This window comes from Anticarsia gemmatalis, unplaced genomic scaffold, assembly GCF_050436995.1.
Source record: "Anticarsia gemmatalis isolate Benzon Research Colony breed Stoneville strain unplaced genomic scaffold, ilAntGemm2 primary ctg00000050.1, whole genome shotgun sequence".
In the NCBI taxonomy this organism is placed as follows: domain Eukaryota; kingdom Metazoa; phylum Arthropoda; class Insecta; order Lepidoptera; family Erebidae; genus Anticarsia; species Anticarsia gemmatalis.
The window spans coordinates 146,588-169,324 of record NW_027466807.1 but is presented as its reverse complement, the minus strand read 5'-3'; the positions used below and the strand labels follow the sequence as shown (position 1 = coordinate 169,324).

The following is a 22,737-nucleotide window of genomic DNA, read 5'->3' as shown; positions in this document are numbered from 1 at the left end:
TTTTTTTTTTCTTTATTTGTATTGATATTCTCATCATTATACTGAGCATATATATTATACATTATACATAAATCATAAATCTATAATTCATAAAATATAACGTGGAAATGGCGCGAAAGTGCCGCGCACGCGCAATAGCGGCGATTATCGTGTTGTTTTCTCGCCCGTTTCGTTCGTGAGCGTCGACTCCGCTCCCCGCCCGACGGTTGCGCGCCAGCGATCGCGTATATAATAAAATGCCCCTGCTGTCGGCGAGTCACTCTACAACGCTTACTCGCTGCGCGCGCACACGGTTTCAGCTGTGTGTGTACATACGTGTTTAACTTTGTTTTCAAATCTTCAATTTAAAAACTCTTCAACATGTCGGGCCGCGGCAAAGGTGGCAAAGTCAAGGGAAAGGCAAAGTCTCGCTCCAACCGTGCCGGTCTTCAGTTCCCCGTCGGTCGTATCCACAGGCTCCTGCGTAACGGCAATTACGCCGAGCGCGTCGGTGCCGGTGCACCAGTGTACCTGGCCGCCGTCATGGAGTACTTGGCCGCTGAGGTTCTCGAGTTGGCCGGCAACGCAGCGAGGGACAACAAGAAGACCAGGATCATTCCCCGTCACCTTCAGTTGGCCATCCGCAACGACGAGGAGTTGAACAAACTGCTCTCCGGCGTGACCATCGCCCAAGGCGGTGTCCTGCCGAACATCCAGGCGGTCCTGCTGCCCAAGAAGACCGAGAAGAAGGCTTAAAACCACCGCCTACTCCTCCTCCTCACACCCGACGCACTTCGTGGGAAGATATAATGATACGTTGCTGTCGTACGACCAAGACGACGACGACGGCGGCGTGCATTTTTCTTACAAAAGGCCCTTTTCAGGGCCACAATATGAATCAAAGTCTATCTATTTATCATAATTATCCTATGATAATGAATGACTGTTTCTGTTGCAACATTATTAAAAGTCAAACACACACAAAACAAACAACAACAGAGAAAAAAAAAAAAACCCCCACGAACGAATAGATTTTTTAATAATTATATTATTAATTAATAAACGTAATAAGTATGATAATATATAGTATAAAAGTACAATACATTATATTATACTATATGGCAACAATTATTATTATATACGTCATCTTCCCAAATTCCACTATTTAATTTCATTACCAATACCGTAACTTCGATATAACCACAGATTACAAAAAAGCTCAAAAGTGCTAGATCACAGGGCCGTAAAACGGAATAACAAAAAAAAAAAATATACGTCATCTCAGCCAGATTCAAATACTTACCAATGTTTTTTTTTTTTCTTTTTTTTTTTGCGTACCTATGTCAGTTGTAGTAGTAGCAGTTAGTTGTAGTTCATAATTATGAAATATCGATAACTCATTAAATAAATATTATCATATGGCATGTAGGTGCTGATTTAAATAAAAAAAAAATAATAAAAAATGCTTAATAGTGAGTACAGTTTAGTTTATCCACGTGTCAACAACGTATGTATTTATAATTACAAAATATGTACACTCTTATTATGGTATGTAAACACCGATACAATAAAATAATTAGGTTATAATATTTATTTCATCTATGTCAGTCGTTCGCAGAACGCAAATATATAAATAAATAAAAAATCTAACGATAAAGTTAATACATTTAATAAGTGAATAATATATGTATACCTATTAGATAAAACACAAACAAAACATACTTGGCTTAGCATTATATTATATTGTGAGAGTGTGTGAGTGTTTTTTTTTTTTTTTTTAATTTTTTTTTAATTTTTTTTTTTTTTAAACAGCCTTAGCCAGTATTCTGTACCGCGTCGATCGCCCCCCGCCCTTTCCGCGCTCCGCGATGTGTAGCTGCCGGGCGTGCGTCAGCACTGCGTCGAGCTTACAGAGACCGCATCGGAGCGCTCCTATTGGCCCGTCCGACGGCGCGCGCTCCCTTAGGTCGCCACCACCGCGCGGCGAGAGCGCCGATAAATAAGAGCGGCCTCTCTGCAATTTCGAACCACAATCCAACCGCTCACCGTGCCGCACGGATCGAATTTTGCGCTCCGTATTGTATTGTTGTGTGATTGTTGAATCGCCGCACCATGCCGCCCAAGACAAGTGGTAAGGCCGCCAAGAAATCCGGCAAGGCCCAAAAGAACATCTCCAAGACCGACAAGAAAAAGAAGAAGCACAAGAGGAAGGAGAGCTACGCCATCTACATCTACAAGGTGCTCAAGCAGGTCCACCCCGACACCGGTATCTCCTCGAAGGCTATGTCGATCATGAACTCTTTCGTTAACGACATCTTCGAACGCATCGCCGCCGAAGCGTCTCGTCTGGCCCACTACAACAAGAGGTCCACCATCACATCGAGGGAGGTGCAGACATCCGTGAGGCTCCTGCTGCCCGGTGAGCTCGCCAAGCACGCCGTCAGCGAGGGTACCAAAGCTGTCACCAAGTACACCAGCTCCAAGTGAGCACAGCGTGTGCTTGCACTTGTACCGCCGCCACCGTTGCGCTCACCACATACTCACCTACCTATGTGTTGCGCACAAACAAAAGGCCCTTTTCAGGGCCACAAATATTTTCATATACAATTTAACATACAAAATGTATGTTTCTGTTGATAAACATGTCAAAAGTCAAACAACAACATAAAAAAAAACCTATCTCCATCACTCCCAGTCGCTATCCTTTACGATCTGCAACGATTAAATTTAATACACACAGAAAAATAGTAACACAATGGAATTATATTATTGACAAAAACAACAATACATATATATTATTTATATAATATAAAGTATGATGATAATAAATATAATAATATAATGACACTTTGAAGCTCCACGACCAGAGTACTATACCCATATCGTACATAATAATATTGCCTGCCTAATATTATTTTAAGTACTTCAATAAAATTCAAATAGTTGTCATTCAATGTTATATGGGAAAAAAAAAAAGAAAAAAAAAAAAAAGACGTTTATCATAGTTTGACGTTTATCAAGTTACTAAACTGCAAATAGTCGATGGAGAAATACAGTGATAGGTGTAATGTTTATAGGTGATGAACGGTATACAATATTATGTACTTAAATAAAATATTATAAATACTTACTTAAAAATAACAAAAAAAAATAAAATAATGATAATTGTAAGAATAACATATAGGTATAACGCATTTTGTTTCATGTTTCGTTCGTTCAAATAGTTGTCATTCAATGTTATAAAGAAAAAAAAAAAAAAGAAAAAAAAAAAATGACGTTTATCATAGTTTGACGTTTATCAAGTTACTTATAGAATAATAATATAAACACGTACACACAATATAATATATTATGTACGCTTTAAAATAAAGGATTTATACGAATTTAGAGAGAAAATTCCAAGTGAGTTCGCCGCGGCCGGTTCGCGCTGTCGGCCCGTGTCGATCGTATAAATACGAGTGGGACGGGCAATGCGCGTTTCATTCCCGCTCGCACAGTCGCGCCGTTCGCACCGCACGTCGTTCGTTCAGGTTCAGTTTCAGTACAATTCAATTCAATTAAGAAATGGCGCGTACCAAGCAGACCGCTCGCAAGTCCACCGGTGGTAAGGCACCGAGGAAGCAGCTCGCCACCAAGGCGGCCCGCAAGAGCGCACCGGCAACCGGTGGTGTCAAGAAGCCCCATCGTTACAGGCCCGGAACCGTAGCGCTCCGTGAGATTCGTCGTTACCAGAAGAGTACCGAGCTGTTGATCCGCAAGCTTCCGTTCCAGCGTTTGGTGCGTGAGATCGCTCAAGACTTCAAGACCGATCTCCGTTTCCAGAGCTCCGCTGTGATGGCCCTGCAGGAGGCCAGCGAGGCTTACCTCGTCGGTCTCTTCGAAGACACCAACCTTTGCGCCATCCACGCCAAGCGTGTCACCATCATGCCCAAGGATATACAGCTGGCGCGCAGGATCCGCGGAGAGCGCGCCTAACTGCAGTCAGTACTATCGAGTACTGCAGTTGGCGTGTACAAGGCGGTGTGCGATATATTGTTGTATACACCTATTAAGTATACACTTGTATTGCCGCTCAGCCGAATACCAAAAAGGCCCTTTTCAGGGCCACACATGAGTCATATATTTTTGTAATAAAATATGTTTCTGCAACTAACATTAAAAAGTCAAACAAACTATTAATTAACACACACAATATACCTACCTAATATCTAAATACTGCAAGTATGGTCCCCATATAAATATAATAAAATAAAATATAGCAGTTGCAACATGATATCATCATTCCTGTACAAGCTAGCTATAAAGATGCAGGCCTACACACAATATACATAAGTCCATCATATTTGACAAATTACAATATTTACTGGCGTGGTACATACAGCTACATATTATATAATATTACATATTATAATAGAGACAGTACATATAGGACGAAATAGATCCTAAATACAAAATGGTCGAATTTCATTACCTACATTACTGTACTTATACATTTTTTTTTTTTTTTCTTTTTCTTTTAACCAGACAGACACTCCTTAAATAATACTGATCGTGTATTGTATGCTTATAATAAATATAGATAGGTACCTACTGCTGAATGATGATAAAAATTATCAAAATCTAACAACCAATTTAATATAGGTACCTAAAATAATACTTTTTGTTTTTTTCTTTTTTTTTTTTTTTTTTAATCAATATTATGATGTTGTACACTGCTAACCATATTAAAGGCGGTGTGTTATAATATTAATAAATAAATATTATTTGATTAGTTTATATAATTAAGTAAATAGTTGAAATTTACGTTTTTTTTTTTTTTTTTTTTAAATATACATATACAATAATATCAACTAAAATGAGGCAGCAAGTCGCACACGGCCCGCCAAAACAAAACAAACCCTGCGCGTCCGAGTTCCGACCGACCTATCGACTAGCGAACGAGCGAGCTCGAGCGAGCGCCGCAACGCGTATATAAATGAGGGGCATGTACTGGCCCGTGCATCCAGTCGTTCGCCAGCGCTCGCCCGTTGAACAACGTGCGCGCGTCACTTGTCTGTCTGCTCAACTCAACGTCACAACACTAAAGAACAAAGAAGATGACCGGCCGCGGAAAGGGAGGAAAAGGTCTGGGAAAGGGAGGAGCCAAGCGCCACAGGAAAGTGCTTCGCGATAACATCCAGGGTATCACGAAGCCCGCCATCCGTCGTCTCGCGCGCAGAGGCGGCGTCAAGCGTATCTCCGGTCTTATTTACGAGGAGACTCGCGGTGTGCTGAAGGTGTTCCTCGAGAACGTGATCCGCGACGCCGTCACATACACCGAGCACGCCAAGAGGAAGACCGTCACCGCCATGGACGTCGTCTACGCGCTGAAACGTCAAGGCCGCACCCTGTACGGTTTCGGCGGTTAAGCTGCTTCTGCTCGACGGACGACGACACACACACCCGTCCCGTCCTCCAGCCGGCACTGTCGCAATTGCGCATCGCTCGTTGAGCGTACGCGTCATATGTGATAGCGCTAATAAAAAGGCCCTTTTCAGGGCCGCATACGATTCATATAAACTATTATAAAGTTTATGTTTCTATAATGAACACACGATAAGTCAAACTCTCATACTATACTACATAGTAGTACTATACTGTATACCTACTATACACGTACATAATAATAATATATGAATAAATTCACTTCACCTACTAACGCTAGAACGCAACGTACCGAGTAGTTTACTATAACATAATCATCAATATTATATGAAACGAATAGAGTATAATACACGTACGTAGGTAACCTACCTACCTATATAATGTGTTATGATAAAATCATTGATACTGGTGTATCTCTCTGTCAACTTACTTATGTACAGCTACTACTTGTTTGAAGTTATGAGTGAGTATGTACATATATTACAAAAATACAATATTTGTAACCAGAACACTGACTGACATACCTGGATCGTCTCTCTCTGCATTCGACTGCGTTTCTTCTTAGTTGATGCTACGTTGCGACGTCGAATGTCCTCAGGGCTCAGCCTCAGCCTCAGCTCAGCTGCTTACCGGTAACCTGAAATAGAAATATCCGTACAAATTACAAATAGGTACATAGTAATAAATAACATGCAAGCATTAATAATAGGTATTAAGATTAGAATTAAAATGTTTCGAGTAACATTTAAATAATAGAGAATATAAACAGTTTAACACTAACTAACGTAACTGTATGATAATTAAAATAATAATTGTCATATTGATATATTATATATGGTATGTGTACATGTCAACATCAAAGTAATGTTGTTGTTAAAACTTACATACATATTTAGACAAATCGAACTAAATAGAAAATTTTATGCATAATATTAATTAATTAATATTTGTGTGTGTGTTTAATATTGTGTTCAAGTAAGTGTTGTGTTGTTGGACACTGGTACATAATAATAATTAATAGCTGTAACTGAGAGCACTGCCTAAGGGAATGAATCTACTAAACTTACACGGGACACGGGTGTCTGTCTCCGTACCGTGTACCGTGTGTGTACGTACGGCGAGAGATTGAGCGTGTGCATAACGTGATTATTCGTCTATTGGCATGTTGAATTGCATTATATGCACTTTCACATTGTTTAATATAGTATTTTGTAATTTTATATTAGTTTATTAAACGTTATACCACCAGGTCTGACTCGCCCGTCCTTAAGTGGTATAACGCTTTCGTGTTTTACGAAGGTTCACTTTTAATCGTCTAATACGTTCGACCAAAGTGTTAATACAAATGAAATGTTGATACGTTTCAAGCTCGATATCCTCCTTGTTGATTTATCGACCGTTTACAACTGAAACGTTGTGTTTTATAGAGAAAAATACATTTTGAAGTGAACGCGAGGTATGCCAAGTAGACAGTATGGATTATAATGGTGAGCGCCGGCTCGATCGTTCGTTTTATGCGATATCTATCGGTACCGGTAGATAGTCTCGTTCATTATGTATACGAAAATACAATAAACGAGTGTGGTTACATAACAAAAATATAATAAATTTGTATTTAATTAGATACGTGTTAGTGAAAAGTATGAAGTGTTCATACGAGAAATCGTCTCGCGACAGAATGGCCCTCGTTACGGTAAAGTCTCGAGGTAGCTAATCGGGTGGCAAGTTGCGTATAGTGGCGACATCTACTACGATAGTCGAAGTCTCAGATCGAACCTCTCTTTCACACTCGCGTGAACACGTTTGTTTGATCGTTCTCTCTCTCTCTCACTTACTTACTTACTTACTCTCGCAATCAATCTATCAACAATCAACAATGGCCGATACAGCAGTCGCCGCCGAAGCTCCCGCTCCCGCTACACCAGCAAAGAAACAGGCAAGACAGGCGGGCGGCGCTAAGAAACCTAAGGCGAAGCCTACGCACCCGAAGACGTCCGAGATGGTGAACAACGCTATCAAGGAGATGAAGGAGCGCAGCGGATCCTCGCTGCAGGCGATCAAGAAGTACATCGCCGCTCAGTACAAGGTAGACGCCGAGAAGTTGGCGCCGTTCATCAGAAAATACCTGAAGAGCGCCGTCGAGTCCGGCGCGCTCATCCAGACCAAGGGCAAGGGCGCGTCCGGTTCGTTCAAGCTAGAGTCCAAGTCGGCCGCCGCCAAGAAGCCGAGCGCGAGCGCCGGTGCGGGCAAGGCAGCCGCCGGCAAGGGTGCAGCGGCAGCGTCGAAGGCCGGCAAGAAGGCGACCGCCTCCGCCGCCGGCGCCAAGAGCAAGAAGGCCGCAGCCGCGTCCGCGTCTGCCTCCGCATCGCCGTCCAAAGCCAAGGCTTCGGCCGCCGCGAAGGACAAGAAGGCCGCCGCCGCCGCGAAGAAGAAGCCCGCCGCCAAGAAGGCCGCCGCGCCCGCCAAGGCCAAGGGCGGCGCCGCACCCAAGGCTAAGAAGACCGCGAAGCCACCCACGAAGAAGCCGAAGGCGCCCAAGCCCAAGAAGGCCGCCGCTACGCCCAAGTCCAAGCCCGCCGCGAAGAAGGCAGCCGCAGCCAAGAAGTAAATATCACACACGCCGGCCGCAGCCAACGAGTGCGCGCGCTATACACGCGCGGGTGCGGTGCATGGTCGCGCTACACCGTCGTCGCGTCGTCGGTCCCGCCGCGCCGCCGCCGCAGCATCAGCAGCAGCAGCAGCAGCAGCAGCAGCAGCAGCAGCAGCAGCAGCAGCGGCAGCGAGCGACCCGCCACCGGGTCGCCGTCGCAGCAGCCGCGAGCCTCACGGCGGCGTGCGTGACACACTCGCTCGCCACTACCAAAAACAGCCCTTTTCAGGGCTAACAATATATTCATGAATCATGTACAAACATACATATTCGTTTCTGATGCGTATACAGAAAGTCAAACAAACTAACCAACCAACTACTAACAAAACAATAAACTACCACAGCTATGTAACCAACCAACTAACTAACTAACTAACTAAGGTATATAACACGAGAGAGATAATAACAACAATAATTATAATAATTGTATAGCTATGCTATGATAGTCGACGACGAATCAAACAATACACGAACCGACGACGTTACCTATGCCACCCTACATGACATGTGAGTGGTTAACTCGTAACGTAACTATAATTTCAAAACACCTAGAATATCATACACTATAACTAGCTACTACATAATACCTATATACAGCTAACAGCTTATCTGAAATAAAAAACTCACCCAAAGCCGCCGAACACATACCTACGAAGCACACGATACGATGATGATGACGATGATATTATATCATTATAACGGCACACCGCAACACAAACACAAACACAAACACACCCTAGCTTCCCTAGGTCACTCGCGAGTACCTAGATACTCGTAAATAATATAAATGTATTAGCTCTAATCACATCGCGATGCACATTGCAATTTGCACGCGTACGTTACTCACTCACAATTTATTCAAATTATTATAACTCTCAAGTGACATTAGTGACACTACGATATTGCAATTGCACCGACTACCTACACTCACCTACACGAGAAAAAAAAAAAAAAAAAACACATTCATAAATATTTTATTAGTTACTGTCAAAATCAAACTGACAAGTGACGACGCCCGACTGCAGGACGAAAAAAAAAAATTTTTTTTTTTTTCTTTATTTGTATTGATATTCTCATCATTATACTGAGCATATATATTATACATTATACATAAATCATAAATCTATAATTCATAAAATATAACGTGGAAATGGCGCGAAAGTGCCGCGCACGCGCAATAGCGGCGATTATCGTGTTGTTTTCTCGCCCGTTTCGTTCGTGAGCGTCGACTCCGCTCCCCGCCCGACGGTTGCGCGCCAGCGATCGCGTATATAATAAAATGCCCCTGCTGTCGGCGAGTCACTCTACAACGCTTACTCGCTGCGCGCGCACACGGTTTCAGCTGTGTGTGTACATACGTGTTTAACTTTGTTTTCAAATCTTCAATTTAAAAACTCTTCAACATGTCGGGCCGCGGCAAAGGTGGCAAAGTCAAGGGAAAGGCAAAGTCTCGCTCCAACCGTGCCGGTCTTCAGTTCCCCGTCGGTCGTATCCACAGGCTCCTGCGTAACGGCAATTACGCCGAGCGCGTCGGTGCCGGTGCACCAGTGTACCTGGCCGCCGTCATGGAGTACTTGGCCGCTGAGGTTCTCGAGTTGGCCGGCAACGCAGCGAGGGACAACAAGAAGACCAGGATCATTCCCCGTCACCTTCAGTTGGCCATCCGCAACGACGAGGAGTTGAACAAACTGCTCTCCGGCGTGACCATCGCCCAAGGCGGTGTCCTGCCGAACATCCAGGCGGTCCTGCTGCCCAAGAAGACCGAGAAGAAGGCTTAAAACCACCGCCTACTCCTCCTCCTCACACCCGACGCACTTCGTGGGAAGATATAATGATACGTTGCTGTCGTACGACCAAGACGACGACGACGGCGGCGTGCATTTTTCTTACAAAAGGCCCTTTTCAGGGCCACAATATGAATCAAAGTCTATCTATTTATCATAATTATCCTATGATAATGAATGACTGTTTCTGTTGCAACATTATTAAAAGTCAAACACACACAAAACAAACAACAACAGAGAAAAAAAAAAAAACCCCCACGAACGAATAGATTTTTTAATAATTATATTATTAATTAATAAACGTAATAAGTATGATAATATATAGTATAAAAGTACAATACATTATATTATACTATATGGCAACAATTATTATTATATACGTCATCTTCCCAAATTCCACTATTTAATTTCATTACCAATACCGTAACTTCGATATAACCACAGATTACAAAAAAGCTCAAAAGTGCTAGATCACAGGGCCGTAAAACGGAATAACAAAAAAAAAAAATATACGTCATCTCAGCCAGATTCAAATACTTACCAATGTTTTTTTTTTTTCTTTTTTTTTTTGCGTACCTATGTCAGTTGTAGTAGTAGCAGTTAGTTGTAGTTCATAATTATGAAATATCGATAACTCATTAAATAAATATTATCATATGGCATGTAGGTGCTGATTTAAATAAAAAAAAAATAATAAAAAATGCTTAATAGTGAGTACAGTTTAGTTTATCCACGTGTCAACAACGTATGTATTTATAATTACAAAATATGTACACTCTTATTATGGTATGTAAACACCGATACAATAAAATAATTAGGTTATAATATTTATTTCATCTATGTCAGTCGTTCGCAGAACGCAAATATATAAATAAATAAAAAATCTAACGATAAAGTTAATACATTTAATAAGTGAATAATATATGTATACCTATTAGATAAAACACAAACAAAACATACTTGGCTTAGCATTATATTATATTGTGAGAGTGTGTGAGTGTTTTTTTTTTTTTTTTTAATTTTTTTTTAATTTTTTTTTTTTTTAAACAGCCTTAGCCAGTATTCTGTACCGCGTCGATCGCCCCCCGCCCTTTCCGCGCTCCGCGATGTGTAGCTGCCGGGCGTGCGTCAGCACTGCGTCGAGCTTACAGAGACCGCATCGGAGCGCTCCTATTGGCCCGTCCGACGGCGCGCGCTCCCTTAGGTCGCCACCACCGCGCGGCGAGAGCGCCGATAAATAAGAGCGGCCTCTCTGCAATTTCGAACCACAATCCAACCGCTCACCGTGCCGCACGGATCGAATTTTGCGCTCCGTATTGTATTGTTGTGTGATTGTTGAATCGCCGCACCATGCCGCCCAAGACAAGTGGTAAGGCCGCCAAGAAATCCGGCAAGGCCCAAAAGAACATCTCCAAGACCGACAAGAAAAAGAAGAAGCACAAGAGGAAGGAGAGCTACGCCATCTACATCTACAAGGTGCTCAAGCAGGTCCACCCCGACACCGGTATCTCCTCGAAGGCTATGTCGATCATGAACTCTTTCGTTAACGACATCTTCGAACGCATCGCCGCCGAAGCGTCTCGTCTGGCCCACTACAACAAGAGGTCCACCATCACATCGAGGGAGGTGCAGACATCCGTGAGGCTCCTGCTGCCCGGTGAGCTCGCCAAGCACGCCGTCAGCGAGGGTACCAAAGCTGTCACCAAGTACACCAGCTCCAAGTGAGCACAGCGTGTGCTTGCACTTGTACCGCCGCCACCGTTGCGCTCACCACATACTCACCTACCTATGTGTTGCGCACAAACAAAAGGCCCTTTTCAGGGCCACAAATATTTTCATATACAATTTAACATACAAAATGTATGTTTCTGTTGATAAACATGTCAAAAGTCAAACAACAACATAAAAAAAAACCTATCTCCATCACTCCCAGTCGCTATCCTTTACGATCTGCAACGATTAAATTTAATACACACAGAAAAATAGTAACACAATGGAATTATATTATTGACAAAAACAACAATACATATATATTATTTATATAATATAAAGTATGATGATAATAAATATAATAATATAATGACACTTTGAAGCTCCACGACCAGAGTACTATACCCATATCGTACATAATAATATTGCCTGCCTAATATTATTTTAAGTACTTCAATAAAATTCAAATAGTTGTCATTCAATGTTATATGGGAAAAAAAAAAAGAAAAAAAAAAAAAAGACGTTTATCATAGTTTGACGTTTATCAAGTTACTAAACTGCAAATAGTCGATGGAGAAATACAGTGATAGGTGTAATGTTTATAGGTGATGAACGGTATACAATATTATGTACTTAAATAAAATATTATAAATACTTACTTAAAAATAACAAAAAAAAATAAAATAATGATAATTGTAAGAATAACATATAGGTATAACGCATTTTGTTTCATGTTTCGTTCGTTCAAATAGTTGTCATTCAATGTTATAAAGAAAAAAAAAAAAAAGAAAAAAAAAAAATGACGTTTATCATAGTTTGACGTTTATCAAGTTACTTATAGAATAATAATATAAACACGTACACACAATATAATATATTATGTACGCTTTAAAATAAAGGATTTATACGAATTTAGAGAGAAAATTCCAAGTGAGTTCGCCGCGGCCGGTTCGCGCTGTCGGCCCGTGTCGATCGTATAAATACGAGTGGGACGGGCAATGCGCGTTTCATTCCCGCTCGCACAGTCGCGCCGTTCGCACCGCACGTCGTTCGTTCAGGTTCAGTTTCAGTACAATTCAATTCAATTAAGAAATGGCGCGTACCAAGCAGACCGCTCGCAAGTCCACCGGTGGTAAGGCACCGAGGAAGCAGCTCGCCACCAAGGCGGCCCGCAAGAGCGCACCGGCAACCGGTGGTGTCAAGAAGCCCCATCGTTACAGGCCCGGAACCGTAGCGCTCCGTGAGATTCGTCGTTACCAGAAGAGTACCGAGCTGTTGATCCGCAAGCTTCCGTTCCAGCGTTTGGTGCGTGAGATCGCTCAAGACTTCAAGACCGATCTCCGTTTCCAGAGCTCCGCTGTGATGGCCCTGCAGGAGGCCAGCGAGGCTTACCTCGTCGGTCTCTTCGAAGACACCAACCTTTGCGCCATCCACGCCAAGCGTGTCACCATCATGCCCAAGGATATACAGCTGGCGCGCAGGATCCGCGGAGAGCGCGCCTAACTGCAGTCAGTACTATCGAGTACTGCAGTTGGCGTGTACAAGGCGGTGTGCGATATATTGTTGTATACACCTATTAAGTATACACTTGTATTGCCGCTCAGCCGAATACCAAAAAGGCCCTTTTCAGGGCCACACATGAGTCATATATTTTTGTAATAAAATATGTTTCTGCAACTAACATTAAAAAGTCAAACAAACTATTAATTAACACACACAATATACCTACCTAATATCTAAATACTGCAAGTATGGTCCCCATATAAATATAATAAAATAAAATATAGCAGTTGCAACATGATATCATCATTCCTGTACAAGCTAGCTATAAAGATGCAGGCCTACACACAATATACATAAGTCCATCATATTTGACAAATTACAATATTTACTGGCGTGGTACATACAGCTACATATTATATAATATTACATATTATAATAGAGACAGTACATATAGGACGAAATAGATCCTAAATACAAAATGGTCGAATTTCATTACCTACATTACTGTACTTATACATTTTTTTTTTTTTTTCTTTTTCTTTTAACCAGACAGACACTCCTTAAATAATACTGATCGTGTATTGTATGCTTATAATAAATATAGATAGGTACCTACTGCTGAATGATGATAAAAATTATCAAAATCTAACAACCAATTTAATATAGGTACCTAAAATAATACTTTTTGTTTTTTTCTTTTTTTTTTTTTTTTTTAATCAATATTATGATGTTGTACACTGCTAACCATATTAAAGGCGGTGTGTTATAATATTAATAAATAAATATTATTTGATTAGTTTATATAATTAAGTAAATAGTTGAAATTTACGTTTTTTTTTTTTTTTTTTTTAAATATACATATACAATAATATCAACTAAAATGAGGCAGCAAGTCGCACACGGCCCGCCAAAACAAAACAAACCCTGCGCGTCCGAGTTCCGACCGACCTATCGACTAGCGAACGAGCGAGCTCGAGCGAGCGCCGCAACGCGTATATAAATGAGGGGCATGTACTGGCCCGTGCATCCAGTCGTTCGCCAGCGCTCGCCCGTTGAACAACGTGCGCGCGTCACTTGTCTGTCTGCTCAACTCAACGTCACAACACTAAAGAACAAAGAAGATGACCGGCCGCGGAAAGGGAGGAAAAGGTCTGGGAAAGGGAGGAGCCAAGCGCCACAGGAAAGTGCTTCGCGATAACATCCAGGGTATCACGAAGCCCGCCATCCGTCGTCTCGCGCGCAGAGGCGGCGTCAAGCGTATCTCCGGTCTTATTTACGAGGAGACTCGCGGTGTGCTGAAGGTGTTCCTCGAGAACGTGATCCGCGACGCCGTCACATACACCGAGCACGCCAAGAGGAAGACCGTCACCGCCATGGACGTCGTCTACGCGCTGAAACGTCAAGGCCGCACCCTGTACGGTTTCGGCGGTTAAGCTGCTTCTGCTCGACGGACGACGACACACACACCCGTCCCGTCCTCCAGCCGGCACTGTCGCAATTGCGCATCGCTCGTTGAGCGTACGCGTCATATGTGATAGCGCTAATAAAAAGGCCCTTTTCAGGGCCGCATACGATTCATATAAACTATTATAAAGTTTATGTTTCTATAATGAACACACGATAAGTCAAACTCTCATACTATACTACATAGTAGTACTATACTGTATACCTACTATACACGTACATAATAATAATATATGAATAAATTCACTTCACCTACTAACGCTAGAACGCAACGTACCGAGTAGTTTACTATAACATAATCATCAATATTATATGAAACGAATAGAGTATAATACACGTACGTAGGTAACCTACCTACCTATATAATGTGTTATGATAAAATCATTGATACTGGTGTATCTCTCTGTCAACTTACTTATGTACAGCTACTACTTGTTTGAAGTTATGAGTGAGTATGTACATATATTACAAAAATACAATATTTGTAACCAGAACACTGACTGACATACCTGGATCGTCTCTCTCTGCATTCGACTGCGTTTCTTCTTAGTTGATGCTACGTTGCGACGTCGAATGTCCTCAGGGCTCAGCCTCAGCCTCAGCTCAGCTGCTTACCGGTAACCTGAAATAGAAATATCCGTACAAATTACAAATAGGTACATAGTAATAAATAACATGCAAGCATTAATAATAGGTATTAAGATTAGAATTAAAATGTTTCGAGTAACATTTAAATAATAGAGAATATAAACAGTTTAACACTAACTAACGTAACTGTATGATAATTAAAATAATAATTGTCATATTGATATATTATATATGGTATGTGTACATGTCAACATCAAAGTAATGTTGTTGTTAAAACTTACATACATATTTAGACAAATCGAACTAAATAGAAAATTTTATGCATAATATTAATTAATTAATATTTGTGTGTGTGTTTAATATTGTGTTCAAGTAAGTGTTGTGTTGTTGGACACTGGTACATAATAATAATTAATAGCTGTAACTGAGAGCACTGCCTAAGGGAATGAATCTACTAAACTTACACGGGACACGGGTGTCTGTCTCCGTACCGTGTACCGTGTGTGTACGTACGGCGAGAGATTGAGCGTGTGCATAACGTGATTATTCGTCTATTGGCATGTTGAATTGCATTATATGCACTTTCACATTGTTTAATATAGTATTTTGTAATTTTATATTAGTTTATTAAACGTTATACCACCAGGTCTGACTCGCCCGTCCTTAAGTGGTATAACGCTTTCGTGTTTTACGAAGGTTCACTTTTAATCGTCTAATACGTTCGACCAAAGTGTTAATACAAATGAAATGTTGATACGTTTCAAGCTCGATATCCTCCTTGTTGATTTATCGACCGTTTACAACTGAAACGTTGTGTTTTATAGAGAAAAATACATTTTGAAGTGAACGCGAGGTATGCCAAGTAGACAGTATGGATTATAATGGTGAGCGCCGGCTCGATCGTTCGTTTTATGCGATATCTATCGGTACCGGTAGATAGTCTCGTTCATTATGTATACGAAAATACAATAAACGAGTGTGGTTACATAACAAAAATATAATAAATTTGTATTTAATTAGATACGTGTTAGTGAAAAGTATGAAGTGTTCATACGAGAAATCGTCTCGCGACAGAATGGCCCTCGTTACGGTAAAGTCTCGAGGTAGCTAATCGGGTGGCAAGTTGCGTATAGTGGCGACATCTACTACGATAGTCGAAGTCTCAGATCGAACCTCTCTTTCACACTCGCGTGAACACGTTTGTTTGATCGTTCTCTCTCTCTCTCACTTACTTACTTACTTACTCTCGCAATCAATCTATCAACAATCAACAATGGCCGATACAGCAGTCGCCGCCGAAGCTCCCGCTCCCGCTACACCAGCAAAGAAACAGGCAAGACAGGCGGGCGGCGCTAAGAAACCTAAGGCGAAGCCTACGCACCCGAAGACGTCCGAGATGGTGAACAACGCTATCAAGGAGATGAAGGAGCGCAGCGGATCCTCGCTGCAGGCGATCAAGAAGTACATCGCCGCTCAGTACAAGGTAGACGCCGAGAAGTTGGCGCCGTTCATCAGAAAATACCTGAAGAGCGCCGTCGAGTCCGGCGCGCTCATCCAGACCAAGGGCAAGGGCGCGTCCGGTTCGTTCAAGCTAGAGTCCAAGTCGGCCGCCGCCAAGAAGCCGAGCGCGAGCGCCGGTGCGGGCAAGGCAGCCGCCGGCAAGGGTGCAGCGGCAGCGTCGAAGGCCGGCAAGAAGGCGACCGCCTCCGCCGCCGGCGCCAAGAGCAAGAAGGCCGCAGCCGCGTCCGCGTCTGCCTCCGCATCGCCGTCCAAAGCCAAGGCTTCGGCCGCCGCGAAGGACAAGAAGGCCGCCGCCGCCGCGAAGAAGAAGCCCGCCGCCAAGAAGGCCGCCGCGCCCGCCAAGGCCAAGGGCGGCGCCGCACCCAAGGCTAAGAAGACCGCGAAGCCACCCACGAAGAAGCCGAAGGCGCCCAAGCCCAAGAAGGCCGCCGCTACGCCCAAGTCCAAGCCCGCCGCGAAGAAGGCAGCCGCAGCCAAGAAGTAAATATCACACACGCCGGCCGCAGCCAACGAGTGCGCGCGCTATACACGCGCGGGTGCGGTGCATGGTCGCGCTACACCGTCGTCGCGTCGTCGGTCCCGCCGCGCCGCCGCCGCAGCATCAGCAGCAGCAGCAGCAGCAGCAGCAGCAGCAGCAGCAGCAGCAGCGGCAGCGAGCGACCCGCCACCGGGTCGCCGTCGCAGCAGCCGCGAGCCTCACGGCGGCGTGCGTGACACACTCGCTCGCCACTACCAAAAACAGCCCTTTTCAGGGCTAACAATATATTCATGAATCATGTACAAACATACATATTCGTTTCTGATGCGTATACAGAAAGTCAAACAAACTAACCAACCAACTACTAACAAAACAATAAACTACCACAGCTATGTAACCAACCAACTAACTAACTAACTAACTAAGGTATATAACACGAGAGAGATAATAACAACAATAATTATAATAATTGTATAGCTATGCTATGATAGTCGACGACGAATCAAACAATACACGAACCGACGACGTTACCTATGCCACCCTACATGACATGTGAGTGGTTAACTCGTAACGTAACTATAATTTCAAAACACCTAGAATATCATACACTATAACTAGCTACTACATAATACCTATATACAGCTAACAGCTTATCTGAAATAAAAAACTCACCCAAAGCCGCCGAACACATACCTACGAAGCACACGATACGATGATGATGACGATGATATTATATCATTATAACGGCACACCGCAACACAAACACAAACACAAACACACCCTAGCTTCCCTAGGTCACTCGCGAGTACCTAGATACTCGTAAATAATATAAATGTATTAGCTCTAATCACATCGCGATGCACATTGCAATTTGCACGCGTACGTTACTCACTCACAATTTATTCAAATTATTATAACTCTCAAGTGACATTAGTGACACTACGATATTGCAATTGCACCGACTACCTACACTCACCTACACGAGAAAAAAAAAAAAAAAAAACACATTCATAAATATTTTATTAGTTACTGTCAAAATCAAACTGACAAGTGACGACGCCCGACTGCAGGACGAAAAAAAAAAATTTTTTTTTTTTTCTTTATTTGTATTGATATTCTCATCATTATACTGAGCATATATATTATACATTATACATAAATCATAAATCTATAATTCATAAAATATAACGTGGAAATGGCGCGAAAGTGCCGCGCACGCGCAATAGCGGCGATTATCGTGTTGTTTTCTCGCCCGTTTCGTTCGTGAGCGTCGACTCCGCTCCCCGCCCGACGGTTGCGCGCCAGCGATCGCGTATATAATAAAATGCCCCTGCTGTCGGCGAGTCACTCTACAACGCTTACTCGCTGCGCGCGCACACGGTTTCAGCTGTGTGTGTACATACGTGTTTAACTTTGTTTTCAAATCTTCAATTTAAAAACTCTTCAACATGTCGGGCCGCGGCAAAGGTGGCAAAGTCAAGGGAAAGGCAAAGTCTCGCTCCAACCGTGCCGGTCTTCAGTTCCCCGTCGGTCGTATCCACAGGCTCCTGCGTAACGGCAATTACGCCGAGCGCGTCGGTGCCGGTGCACCAGTGTACCTGGCCGCCGTCATGGAGTACTTGGCCGCTGAGGTTCTCGAGTTGGCCGGCAACGCAGCGAGGGACAACAAGAAGACCAGGATCATTCCCCGTCACCTTCAGTTGGCCATCCGCAACGACGAGGAGTTGAACAAACTGCTCTCCGGCGTGACCATCGCCCAAGGCGGTGTCCTGCCGAACATCCAGGCGGTCCTGCTGCCCAAGAAGACCGAGAAGAAGGCTTAAAACCACCGCCTACTCCTCCTCCTCACACCCGACGCACTTCGTGGGAAGATATAATGATACGTTGCTGTCGTACGACCAAGACGACGACGACGGCGGCGTGCATTTTTCTTACAAAAGGCCCTTTTCAGGGCCACAATATGAATCAAAGTCTATCTATTTATCATAATTATCCTATGATAATGAATGACTGTTTCTGTTGCAACATTATTAAAAGTCAAACACACACAAAACAAACAACAACAGAGAAAAAAAAAAAAACCCCCACGAACGAATAGATTTTTTAATAATTATATTATTAATTAATAAACGTAATAAGTATGATAATATATAGTATAAAAGTACAATACATTATATTATACTATATGGCAACAATTATTATTATATACGTCATCTTCCCAAATTCCACTATTTAATTTCATTACCAATACCGTAACTTCGATATAACCACAGATTACAAAAAAGCTCAAAAGTGCTAGATCACAGGGCCGTAAAACGGAATAACAAAAAAAAAAAATATACGTCATCTCAGCCAGATTCAAATACTTACCAATGTTTTTTTTTTTTCTTTTTTTTTTTGCGTACCTATGTCAGTTGTAGTAGTAGCAGTTAGTTGTAGTTCATAATTATGAAATATCGATAACTCATTAAATAAATATTATCATATGGCATGTAGGTGCTGATTTAAATAAAAAAAAAATAATAAAAAATGCTTAATAGTGAGTACAGTTTAGTTTATCCACGTGTCAACAACGTATGTATTTATAATTACAAAATATGTACACTCTTATTATGGTATGTAAACACCGATACAATAAAATAATTAGGTTATAATATTTATTTCATCTATGTCAGTCGTTCGCAGAACGCAAATATATAAATAAATAAAAAATCTAACGATAAAGTTAATACATTTAATAAGTGAATAATATATGTATACCTATTAGATAAAACACAAACAAAACATACTTGGCTTAGCATTATATTATATTGTGAGAGTGTGTGAGTGTTTTTTTTTTTTTTTTTAATTTTTTTTTAATTTTTTTTTTTTTTAAACAGCCTTAGCCAGTATTCTGTACCGCGTCGATCGCCCCCCGCCCTTTCCGCGCTCCGCGATGTGTAGCTGCCGGGCGTGCGTCAGCACTGCGTCGAGCTTACAGAGACCGCATCGGAGCGCTCCTATTGGCCCGTCCGACGGCGCGCGCTCCCTTAGGTCGCCACCACCGCGCGGCGAGAGCGCCGATAAATAAGAGCGGCCTCTCTGCAATTTCGAACCACAATCCAACCGCTCACCGTGCCGCACGGATCGAATTTTGCGCTCCGTATTGTATTGTTGTGTGATTGTTGAATCGCCGCACCATGCCGCCCAAGACAAGTGGTAAGGCCGCCAAGAAATCCGGCAAGGCCCAAAAGAACATCTCCAAGACCGACAAGAAAAAGAAGAAGCACAAGAGGAAGGAGAGCTACGCCATCTACATCTACAAGGTGCTCAAGCAGGTCCACCCCGACACCGGTATCTCCTCGAAGGCTATGTCGATCATGAACTCTTTCGTTAACGACATCTTCGAACGCATCGCCGCCGAAGCGTCTCGTCTGGCCCACTACAACAAGAGGTCCACCATCACATCGAGGGAGGTGCAGACATCCGTGAGGCTCCTGCTGCCCGGTGAGCTCGCCAAGCACGCCGTCAGCGAGGGTACCAAAGCTGTCACCAAGTACACCAGCTCCAAGTGAGCACAGCGTGTGCTTGCACTTGTACCGCCGCCACCGTTGCGCTCACCACATACTCACCTACCTATGTGTTGCGCACAAACAAAAGGCCCTTTTCAGGGCCACAAATATTTTCATATACAATTTAACATACAAAATGTATGTTTCTGTTGATAAACATGTCAAAAGTCAAACAACAACATAAAAAAAAACCTATCTCCATCACTCCCAGTCGCTATCCTTTACGATCTGCAACGATTAAATTTAATACACACAGAAAAATAGTAACACAATGGAATTATATTATTGACAAAAACAACAATACATATATATTATTTATATAATATAAAGTATGATGATAATAAATATAATAATATAATGACACTTTGAAGCTCCACGACCAGAGTACTATACCCATATCGTACATAATAATATTGCCTGCCTAATATTATTTTAAGTACTTCAATAAAATTCAAATAGTTGTCATTCAATGTTATATGGGAAAAAAAAAAAGAAAAAAAAAAAAAAGACGTTTATCATAGTTTGACGTTTATCAAGTTACTAAACTGCAAATAGTCGATGGAGAAATACAGTGATAGGTGTAATGTTTATAGGTGATGAACGGTATACAATATTATGTACTTAAATAAAATATTATAAATACTTACTTAAAAATAACAAAAAAAAATAAAATAATGATAATTGTAAGAATAACATATAGGTATAACGCATTTTGTTTCATGTTTCGTTCGTTCAAATAGTTGTCATTCAATGTTATAAAGAAAAAAAAAAAAAAGAAAAAAAAAAAATGACGTTTATCATAGTTTGACGTTTATCAAGTTACTTATAGAATAATAATATAAACACGTACACACAATATAATATATTATGTACGCTTTAAAATAAAGGATTTATACGAATTTAGAGAGAAAATTCCAAGTGAGTTCGCCGCGGCCGGTTCGCGCTGTCGGCCCGTGTCGATCGTATAAATACGAGTGGGACGGGCAATGCGCGTTTCATTCCCGCTCGCACAGTCGCGCCGTTCGCACCGCACGTCGTTCGTTCAGGTTCAGTTTCAGTACAATTCAATTCAATTAAGAAATGGCGCGTACCAAGCAGACCGCTCGCAAGTCCACCGGTGGTAAGGCACCGAGGAAGCAGCTCGCCACCAAGGCGGCCCGCAAGAGCGCACCGGCAACCGGTGGTGTCAAGAAGCCCCATCGTTACAGGCCCGGAACCGTAGCGCTCCGTGAGATTCGTCGTTACCAGAAGAGTACCGAGCTGTTGATCCGCAAGCTTCCGTTCCAGCGTTTGGTGCGTGAGATCGCTCAAGACTTCAAGACCGATCTCCGTTTCCAGAGCTCCGCTGTGATGGCCCTGCAGGAGGCCAGCGAGGCTTACCTCGTCGGTCTCTTCGAAGACACCAACCTTTGCGCCATCCACGCCAAGCGTGTCACCATCATGCCCAAGGATATACAGCTGGCGCGCAGGATCCGCGGAGAGCGCGCCTAACTGCAGTCAGTACTATCGAGTACTGCAGTTGGCGTGTACAAGGCGGTGTGCGATATATTGTTGTATACACCTATTAAGTATACACTTGTATTGCCGCTCAGCCGAATACCAAAAAGGCCCTTTTCAGGGCCACACATGAGTCATATATTTTTGTAATAAAATATGTTTCTGCAACTAACATTAAAAAGTCAAACAAACTATTAATTAACACACACAATATACCTACCTAATATCTAAATACTGCAAGTATGGTCCCCATATAAATATAATAAAATAAAATATAGCAGTTGCAACATGATATCATCATTCCTGTACAAGCTAGCTATAAAGATGCAGGCCTACACACAATATACATAAGTCCATCATATTTGACAAATTACAATATTTACTGGCGTGGTACATACAGCTACATATTATATAATATTACATATTATAATAGAGACAGTACATATAGGACGAAATAGATCCTAAATACAAAATGGTCGAATTTCATTACCTACATTACTGTACTTATACATTTTTTTTTTTTTTCTTTTTCTTTTAACCAGACAGACACTCCTTAAATAATACTGATCGTGTATTGTATGCTTATAA

At 42.2% G+C, this 22,737-nt stretch overlaps 13 protein-coding genes across 13 annotated transcripts; all 13 read left to right on the top strand.

Annotated features, from left to right (window-relative positions):
- The first annotated feature begins 253 nt into the window (after nucleotides 1–253).
- LOC142986988 (histone H2A) lies at nucleotides 254–862 on the top strand. The gene has a single exon (XM_076135544.1). It carries the CDS (start codon nucleotides 361–363, stop codon nucleotides 733–735), a length of 375 nt encoding a protein of 124 aa, XP_075991659.1. The 5' UTR covers nucleotides 254–360; the 3' UTR covers nucleotides 736–862.
- Nucleotides 863–1,748: 886 nt separating this feature from the next.
- On the top strand, nucleotides 1,749–2,596 carry LOC142986993 (histone H2B). Its single transcript, XM_076135550.1, has one exon. The coding sequence runs from the start codon at nucleotides 2,092–2,094 to the stop codon at nucleotides 2,464–2,466; it is 375 nt and encodes a 124-aa protein (XP_075991665.1). The 5' UTR covers nucleotides 1,749–2,091; the 3' UTR covers nucleotides 2,467–2,596.
- Nucleotides 2,597–3,378: 782 nt separating this feature from the next.
- On the top strand, nucleotides 3,379–4,088 carry LOC142986986 (histone H3). Its single transcript, XM_076135541.1, has one exon. The coding sequence runs from the start codon at nucleotides 3,544–3,546 to the stop codon at nucleotides 3,952–3,954; it is 411 nt and encodes a 136-aa protein (XP_075991656.1). The 5' UTR covers nucleotides 3,379–3,543; the 3' UTR covers nucleotides 3,955–4,088.
- A 904-nt stretch (nucleotides 4,089–4,992) lies between these two features.
- On the top strand, nucleotides 4,993–5,740 carry LOC142986995 (histone H4). The gene has a single exon (XM_076135552.1). The coding sequence runs from the start codon at nucleotides 5,076–5,078 to the stop codon at nucleotides 5,385–5,387; it is 312 nt and encodes a 103-aa protein (XP_075991667.1). The 5' UTR covers nucleotides 4,993–5,075; the 3' UTR covers nucleotides 5,388–5,740.
- A 621-nt stretch (nucleotides 5,741–6,361) lies between these two features.
- Nucleotides 6,362–8,155, top strand: LOC142986984 (uncharacterized). The gene has a single exon (XM_076135539.1). The coding sequence runs from the start codon at nucleotides 7,280–7,282 to the stop codon at nucleotides 8,009–8,011; it is 732 nt and encodes a 243-aa protein (XP_075991654.1). The 5' UTR covers nucleotides 6,362–7,279; the 3' UTR covers nucleotides 8,012–8,155.
- A 1,194-nt stretch (nucleotides 8,156–9,349) lies between these two features.
- Nucleotides 9,350–9,958, top strand: LOC142986990 (histone H2A). The gene has a single exon (XM_076135547.1). The coding sequence runs from the start codon at nucleotides 9,457–9,459 to the stop codon at nucleotides 9,829–9,831; it is 375 nt and encodes a 124-aa protein (XP_075991662.1). The 5' UTR covers nucleotides 9,350–9,456; the 3' UTR covers nucleotides 9,832–9,958.
- An 886-nt stretch (nucleotides 9,959–10,844) lies between these two features.
- Nucleotides 10,845–11,692, top strand: LOC142986991 (histone H2B). The gene has a single exon (XM_076135548.1). It carries the CDS (start codon nucleotides 11,188–11,190, stop codon nucleotides 11,560–11,562), a length of 375 nt encoding a protein of 124 aa, XP_075991663.1. The 5' UTR covers nucleotides 10,845–11,187; the 3' UTR covers nucleotides 11,563–11,692.
- A 782-nt stretch (nucleotides 11,693–12,474) lies between these two features.
- LOC142986985 (histone H3) lies at nucleotides 12,475–13,184 on the top strand. Its single transcript, XM_076135540.1, has one exon. It carries the CDS (start codon nucleotides 12,640–12,642, stop codon nucleotides 13,048–13,050), a length of 411 nt encoding a protein of 136 aa, XP_075991655.1. The 5' UTR covers nucleotides 12,475–12,639; the 3' UTR covers nucleotides 13,051–13,184.
- Nucleotides 13,185–14,088: 904 nt separating this feature from the next.
- LOC142986994 (histone H4) lies at nucleotides 14,089–14,836 on the top strand. Its single transcript, XM_076135551.1, has one exon. It carries the CDS (start codon nucleotides 14,172–14,174, stop codon nucleotides 14,481–14,483), a length of 312 nt encoding a protein of 103 aa, XP_075991666.1. The 5' UTR covers nucleotides 14,089–14,171; the 3' UTR covers nucleotides 14,484–14,836.
- Nucleotides 14,837–15,457: 621 nt separating this feature from the next.
- LOC142986983 (uncharacterized) lies at nucleotides 15,458–17,354 on the top strand. The gene has a single exon (XM_076135537.1). The coding sequence runs from the start codon at nucleotides 16,376–16,378 to the stop codon at nucleotides 17,105–17,107; it is 732 nt and encodes a 243-aa protein (XP_075991652.1). The 5' UTR covers nucleotides 15,458–16,375; the 3' UTR covers nucleotides 17,108–17,354.
- Nucleotides 17,355–18,442: 1,088 nt separating this feature from the next.
- Nucleotides 18,443–19,051, top strand: LOC142986989 (histone H2A). The gene has a single exon (XM_076135545.1). The coding sequence runs from the start codon at nucleotides 18,550–18,552 to the stop codon at nucleotides 18,922–18,924; it is 375 nt and encodes a 124-aa protein (XP_075991660.1). The 5' UTR covers nucleotides 18,443–18,549; the 3' UTR covers nucleotides 18,925–19,051.
- Nucleotides 19,052–19,937: 886 nt separating this feature from the next.
- Nucleotides 19,938–20,785, top strand: LOC142986992 (histone H2B). The gene has a single exon (XM_076135549.1). It carries the CDS (start codon nucleotides 20,281–20,283, stop codon nucleotides 20,653–20,655), a length of 375 nt encoding a protein of 124 aa, XP_075991664.1. The 5' UTR covers nucleotides 19,938–20,280; the 3' UTR covers nucleotides 20,656–20,785.
- Nucleotides 20,786–21,567: 782 nt separating this feature from the next.
- LOC142986987 (histone H3) lies at nucleotides 21,568–22,277 on the top strand. The gene has a single exon (XM_076135543.1). The coding sequence runs from the start codon at nucleotides 21,733–21,735 to the stop codon at nucleotides 22,141–22,143; it is 411 nt and encodes a 136-aa protein (XP_075991658.1). The 5' UTR covers nucleotides 21,568–21,732; the 3' UTR covers nucleotides 22,144–22,277.
- The last annotated feature ends 460 nt before the right edge of the window (nucleotides 22,278–22,737 follow it).

What these genes read in the sequence shown, in the direction of transcription:
- LOC142986984 (XM_076135539.1), top strand. Translation starts at nt 7,280, where the DNA reads ATGGCCGATACAGCAGTCGCCGCCGAAGCTCCCGCTCCCGCTACACCA.
- LOC142986994 (XM_076135551.1), top strand. Translation starts at nt 14,172, where the DNA reads ATGACCGGCCGCGGAAAGGGAGGAAAAGGTCTGGGAAAGGGAGGAGCC.
- LOC142986986 (XM_076135541.1), top strand. Translation starts at nt 3,544, where the DNA reads ATGGCGCGTACCAAGCAGACCGCTCGCAAGTCCACCGGTGGTAAGGCA.
- LOC142986991 (XM_076135548.1), top strand. Translation starts at nt 11,188, where the DNA reads ATGCCGCCCAAGACAAGTGGTAAGGCCGCCAAGAAATCCGGCAAGGCC.
- LOC142986995 (XM_076135552.1), top strand. Translation starts at nt 5,076, where the DNA reads ATGACCGGCCGCGGAAAGGGAGGAAAAGGTCTGGGAAAGGGAGGAGCC.
- LOC142986993 (XM_076135550.1), top strand. Translation starts at nt 2,092, where the DNA reads ATGCCGCCCAAGACAAGTGGTAAGGCCGCCAAGAAATCCGGCAAGGCC.
- LOC142986989 (XM_076135545.1), top strand. Translation starts at nt 18,550, where the DNA reads ATGTCGGGCCGCGGCAAAGGTGGCAAAGTCAAGGGAAAGGCAAAGTCT.
- LOC142986988 (XM_076135544.1), top strand. Translation starts at nt 361, where the DNA reads ATGTCGGGCCGCGGCAAAGGTGGCAAAGTCAAGGGAAAGGCAAAGTCT.
- LOC142986983 (XM_076135537.1), top strand. Translation starts at nt 16,376, where the DNA reads ATGGCCGATACAGCAGTCGCCGCCGAAGCTCCCGCTCCCGCTACACCA.
- LOC142986985 (XM_076135540.1), top strand. Translation starts at nt 12,640, where the DNA reads ATGGCGCGTACCAAGCAGACCGCTCGCAAGTCCACCGGTGGTAAGGCA.
- LOC142986992 (XM_076135549.1), top strand. Translation starts at nt 20,281, where the DNA reads ATGCCGCCCAAGACAAGTGGTAAGGCCGCCAAGAAATCCGGCAAGGCC.
- LOC142986987 (XM_076135543.1), top strand. Translation starts at nt 21,733, where the DNA reads ATGGCGCGTACCAAGCAGACCGCTCGCAAGTCCACCGGTGGTAAGGCA.
- LOC142986990 (XM_076135547.1), top strand. Translation starts at nt 9,457, where the DNA reads ATGTCGGGCCGCGGCAAAGGTGGCAAAGTCAAGGGAAAGGCAAAGTCT.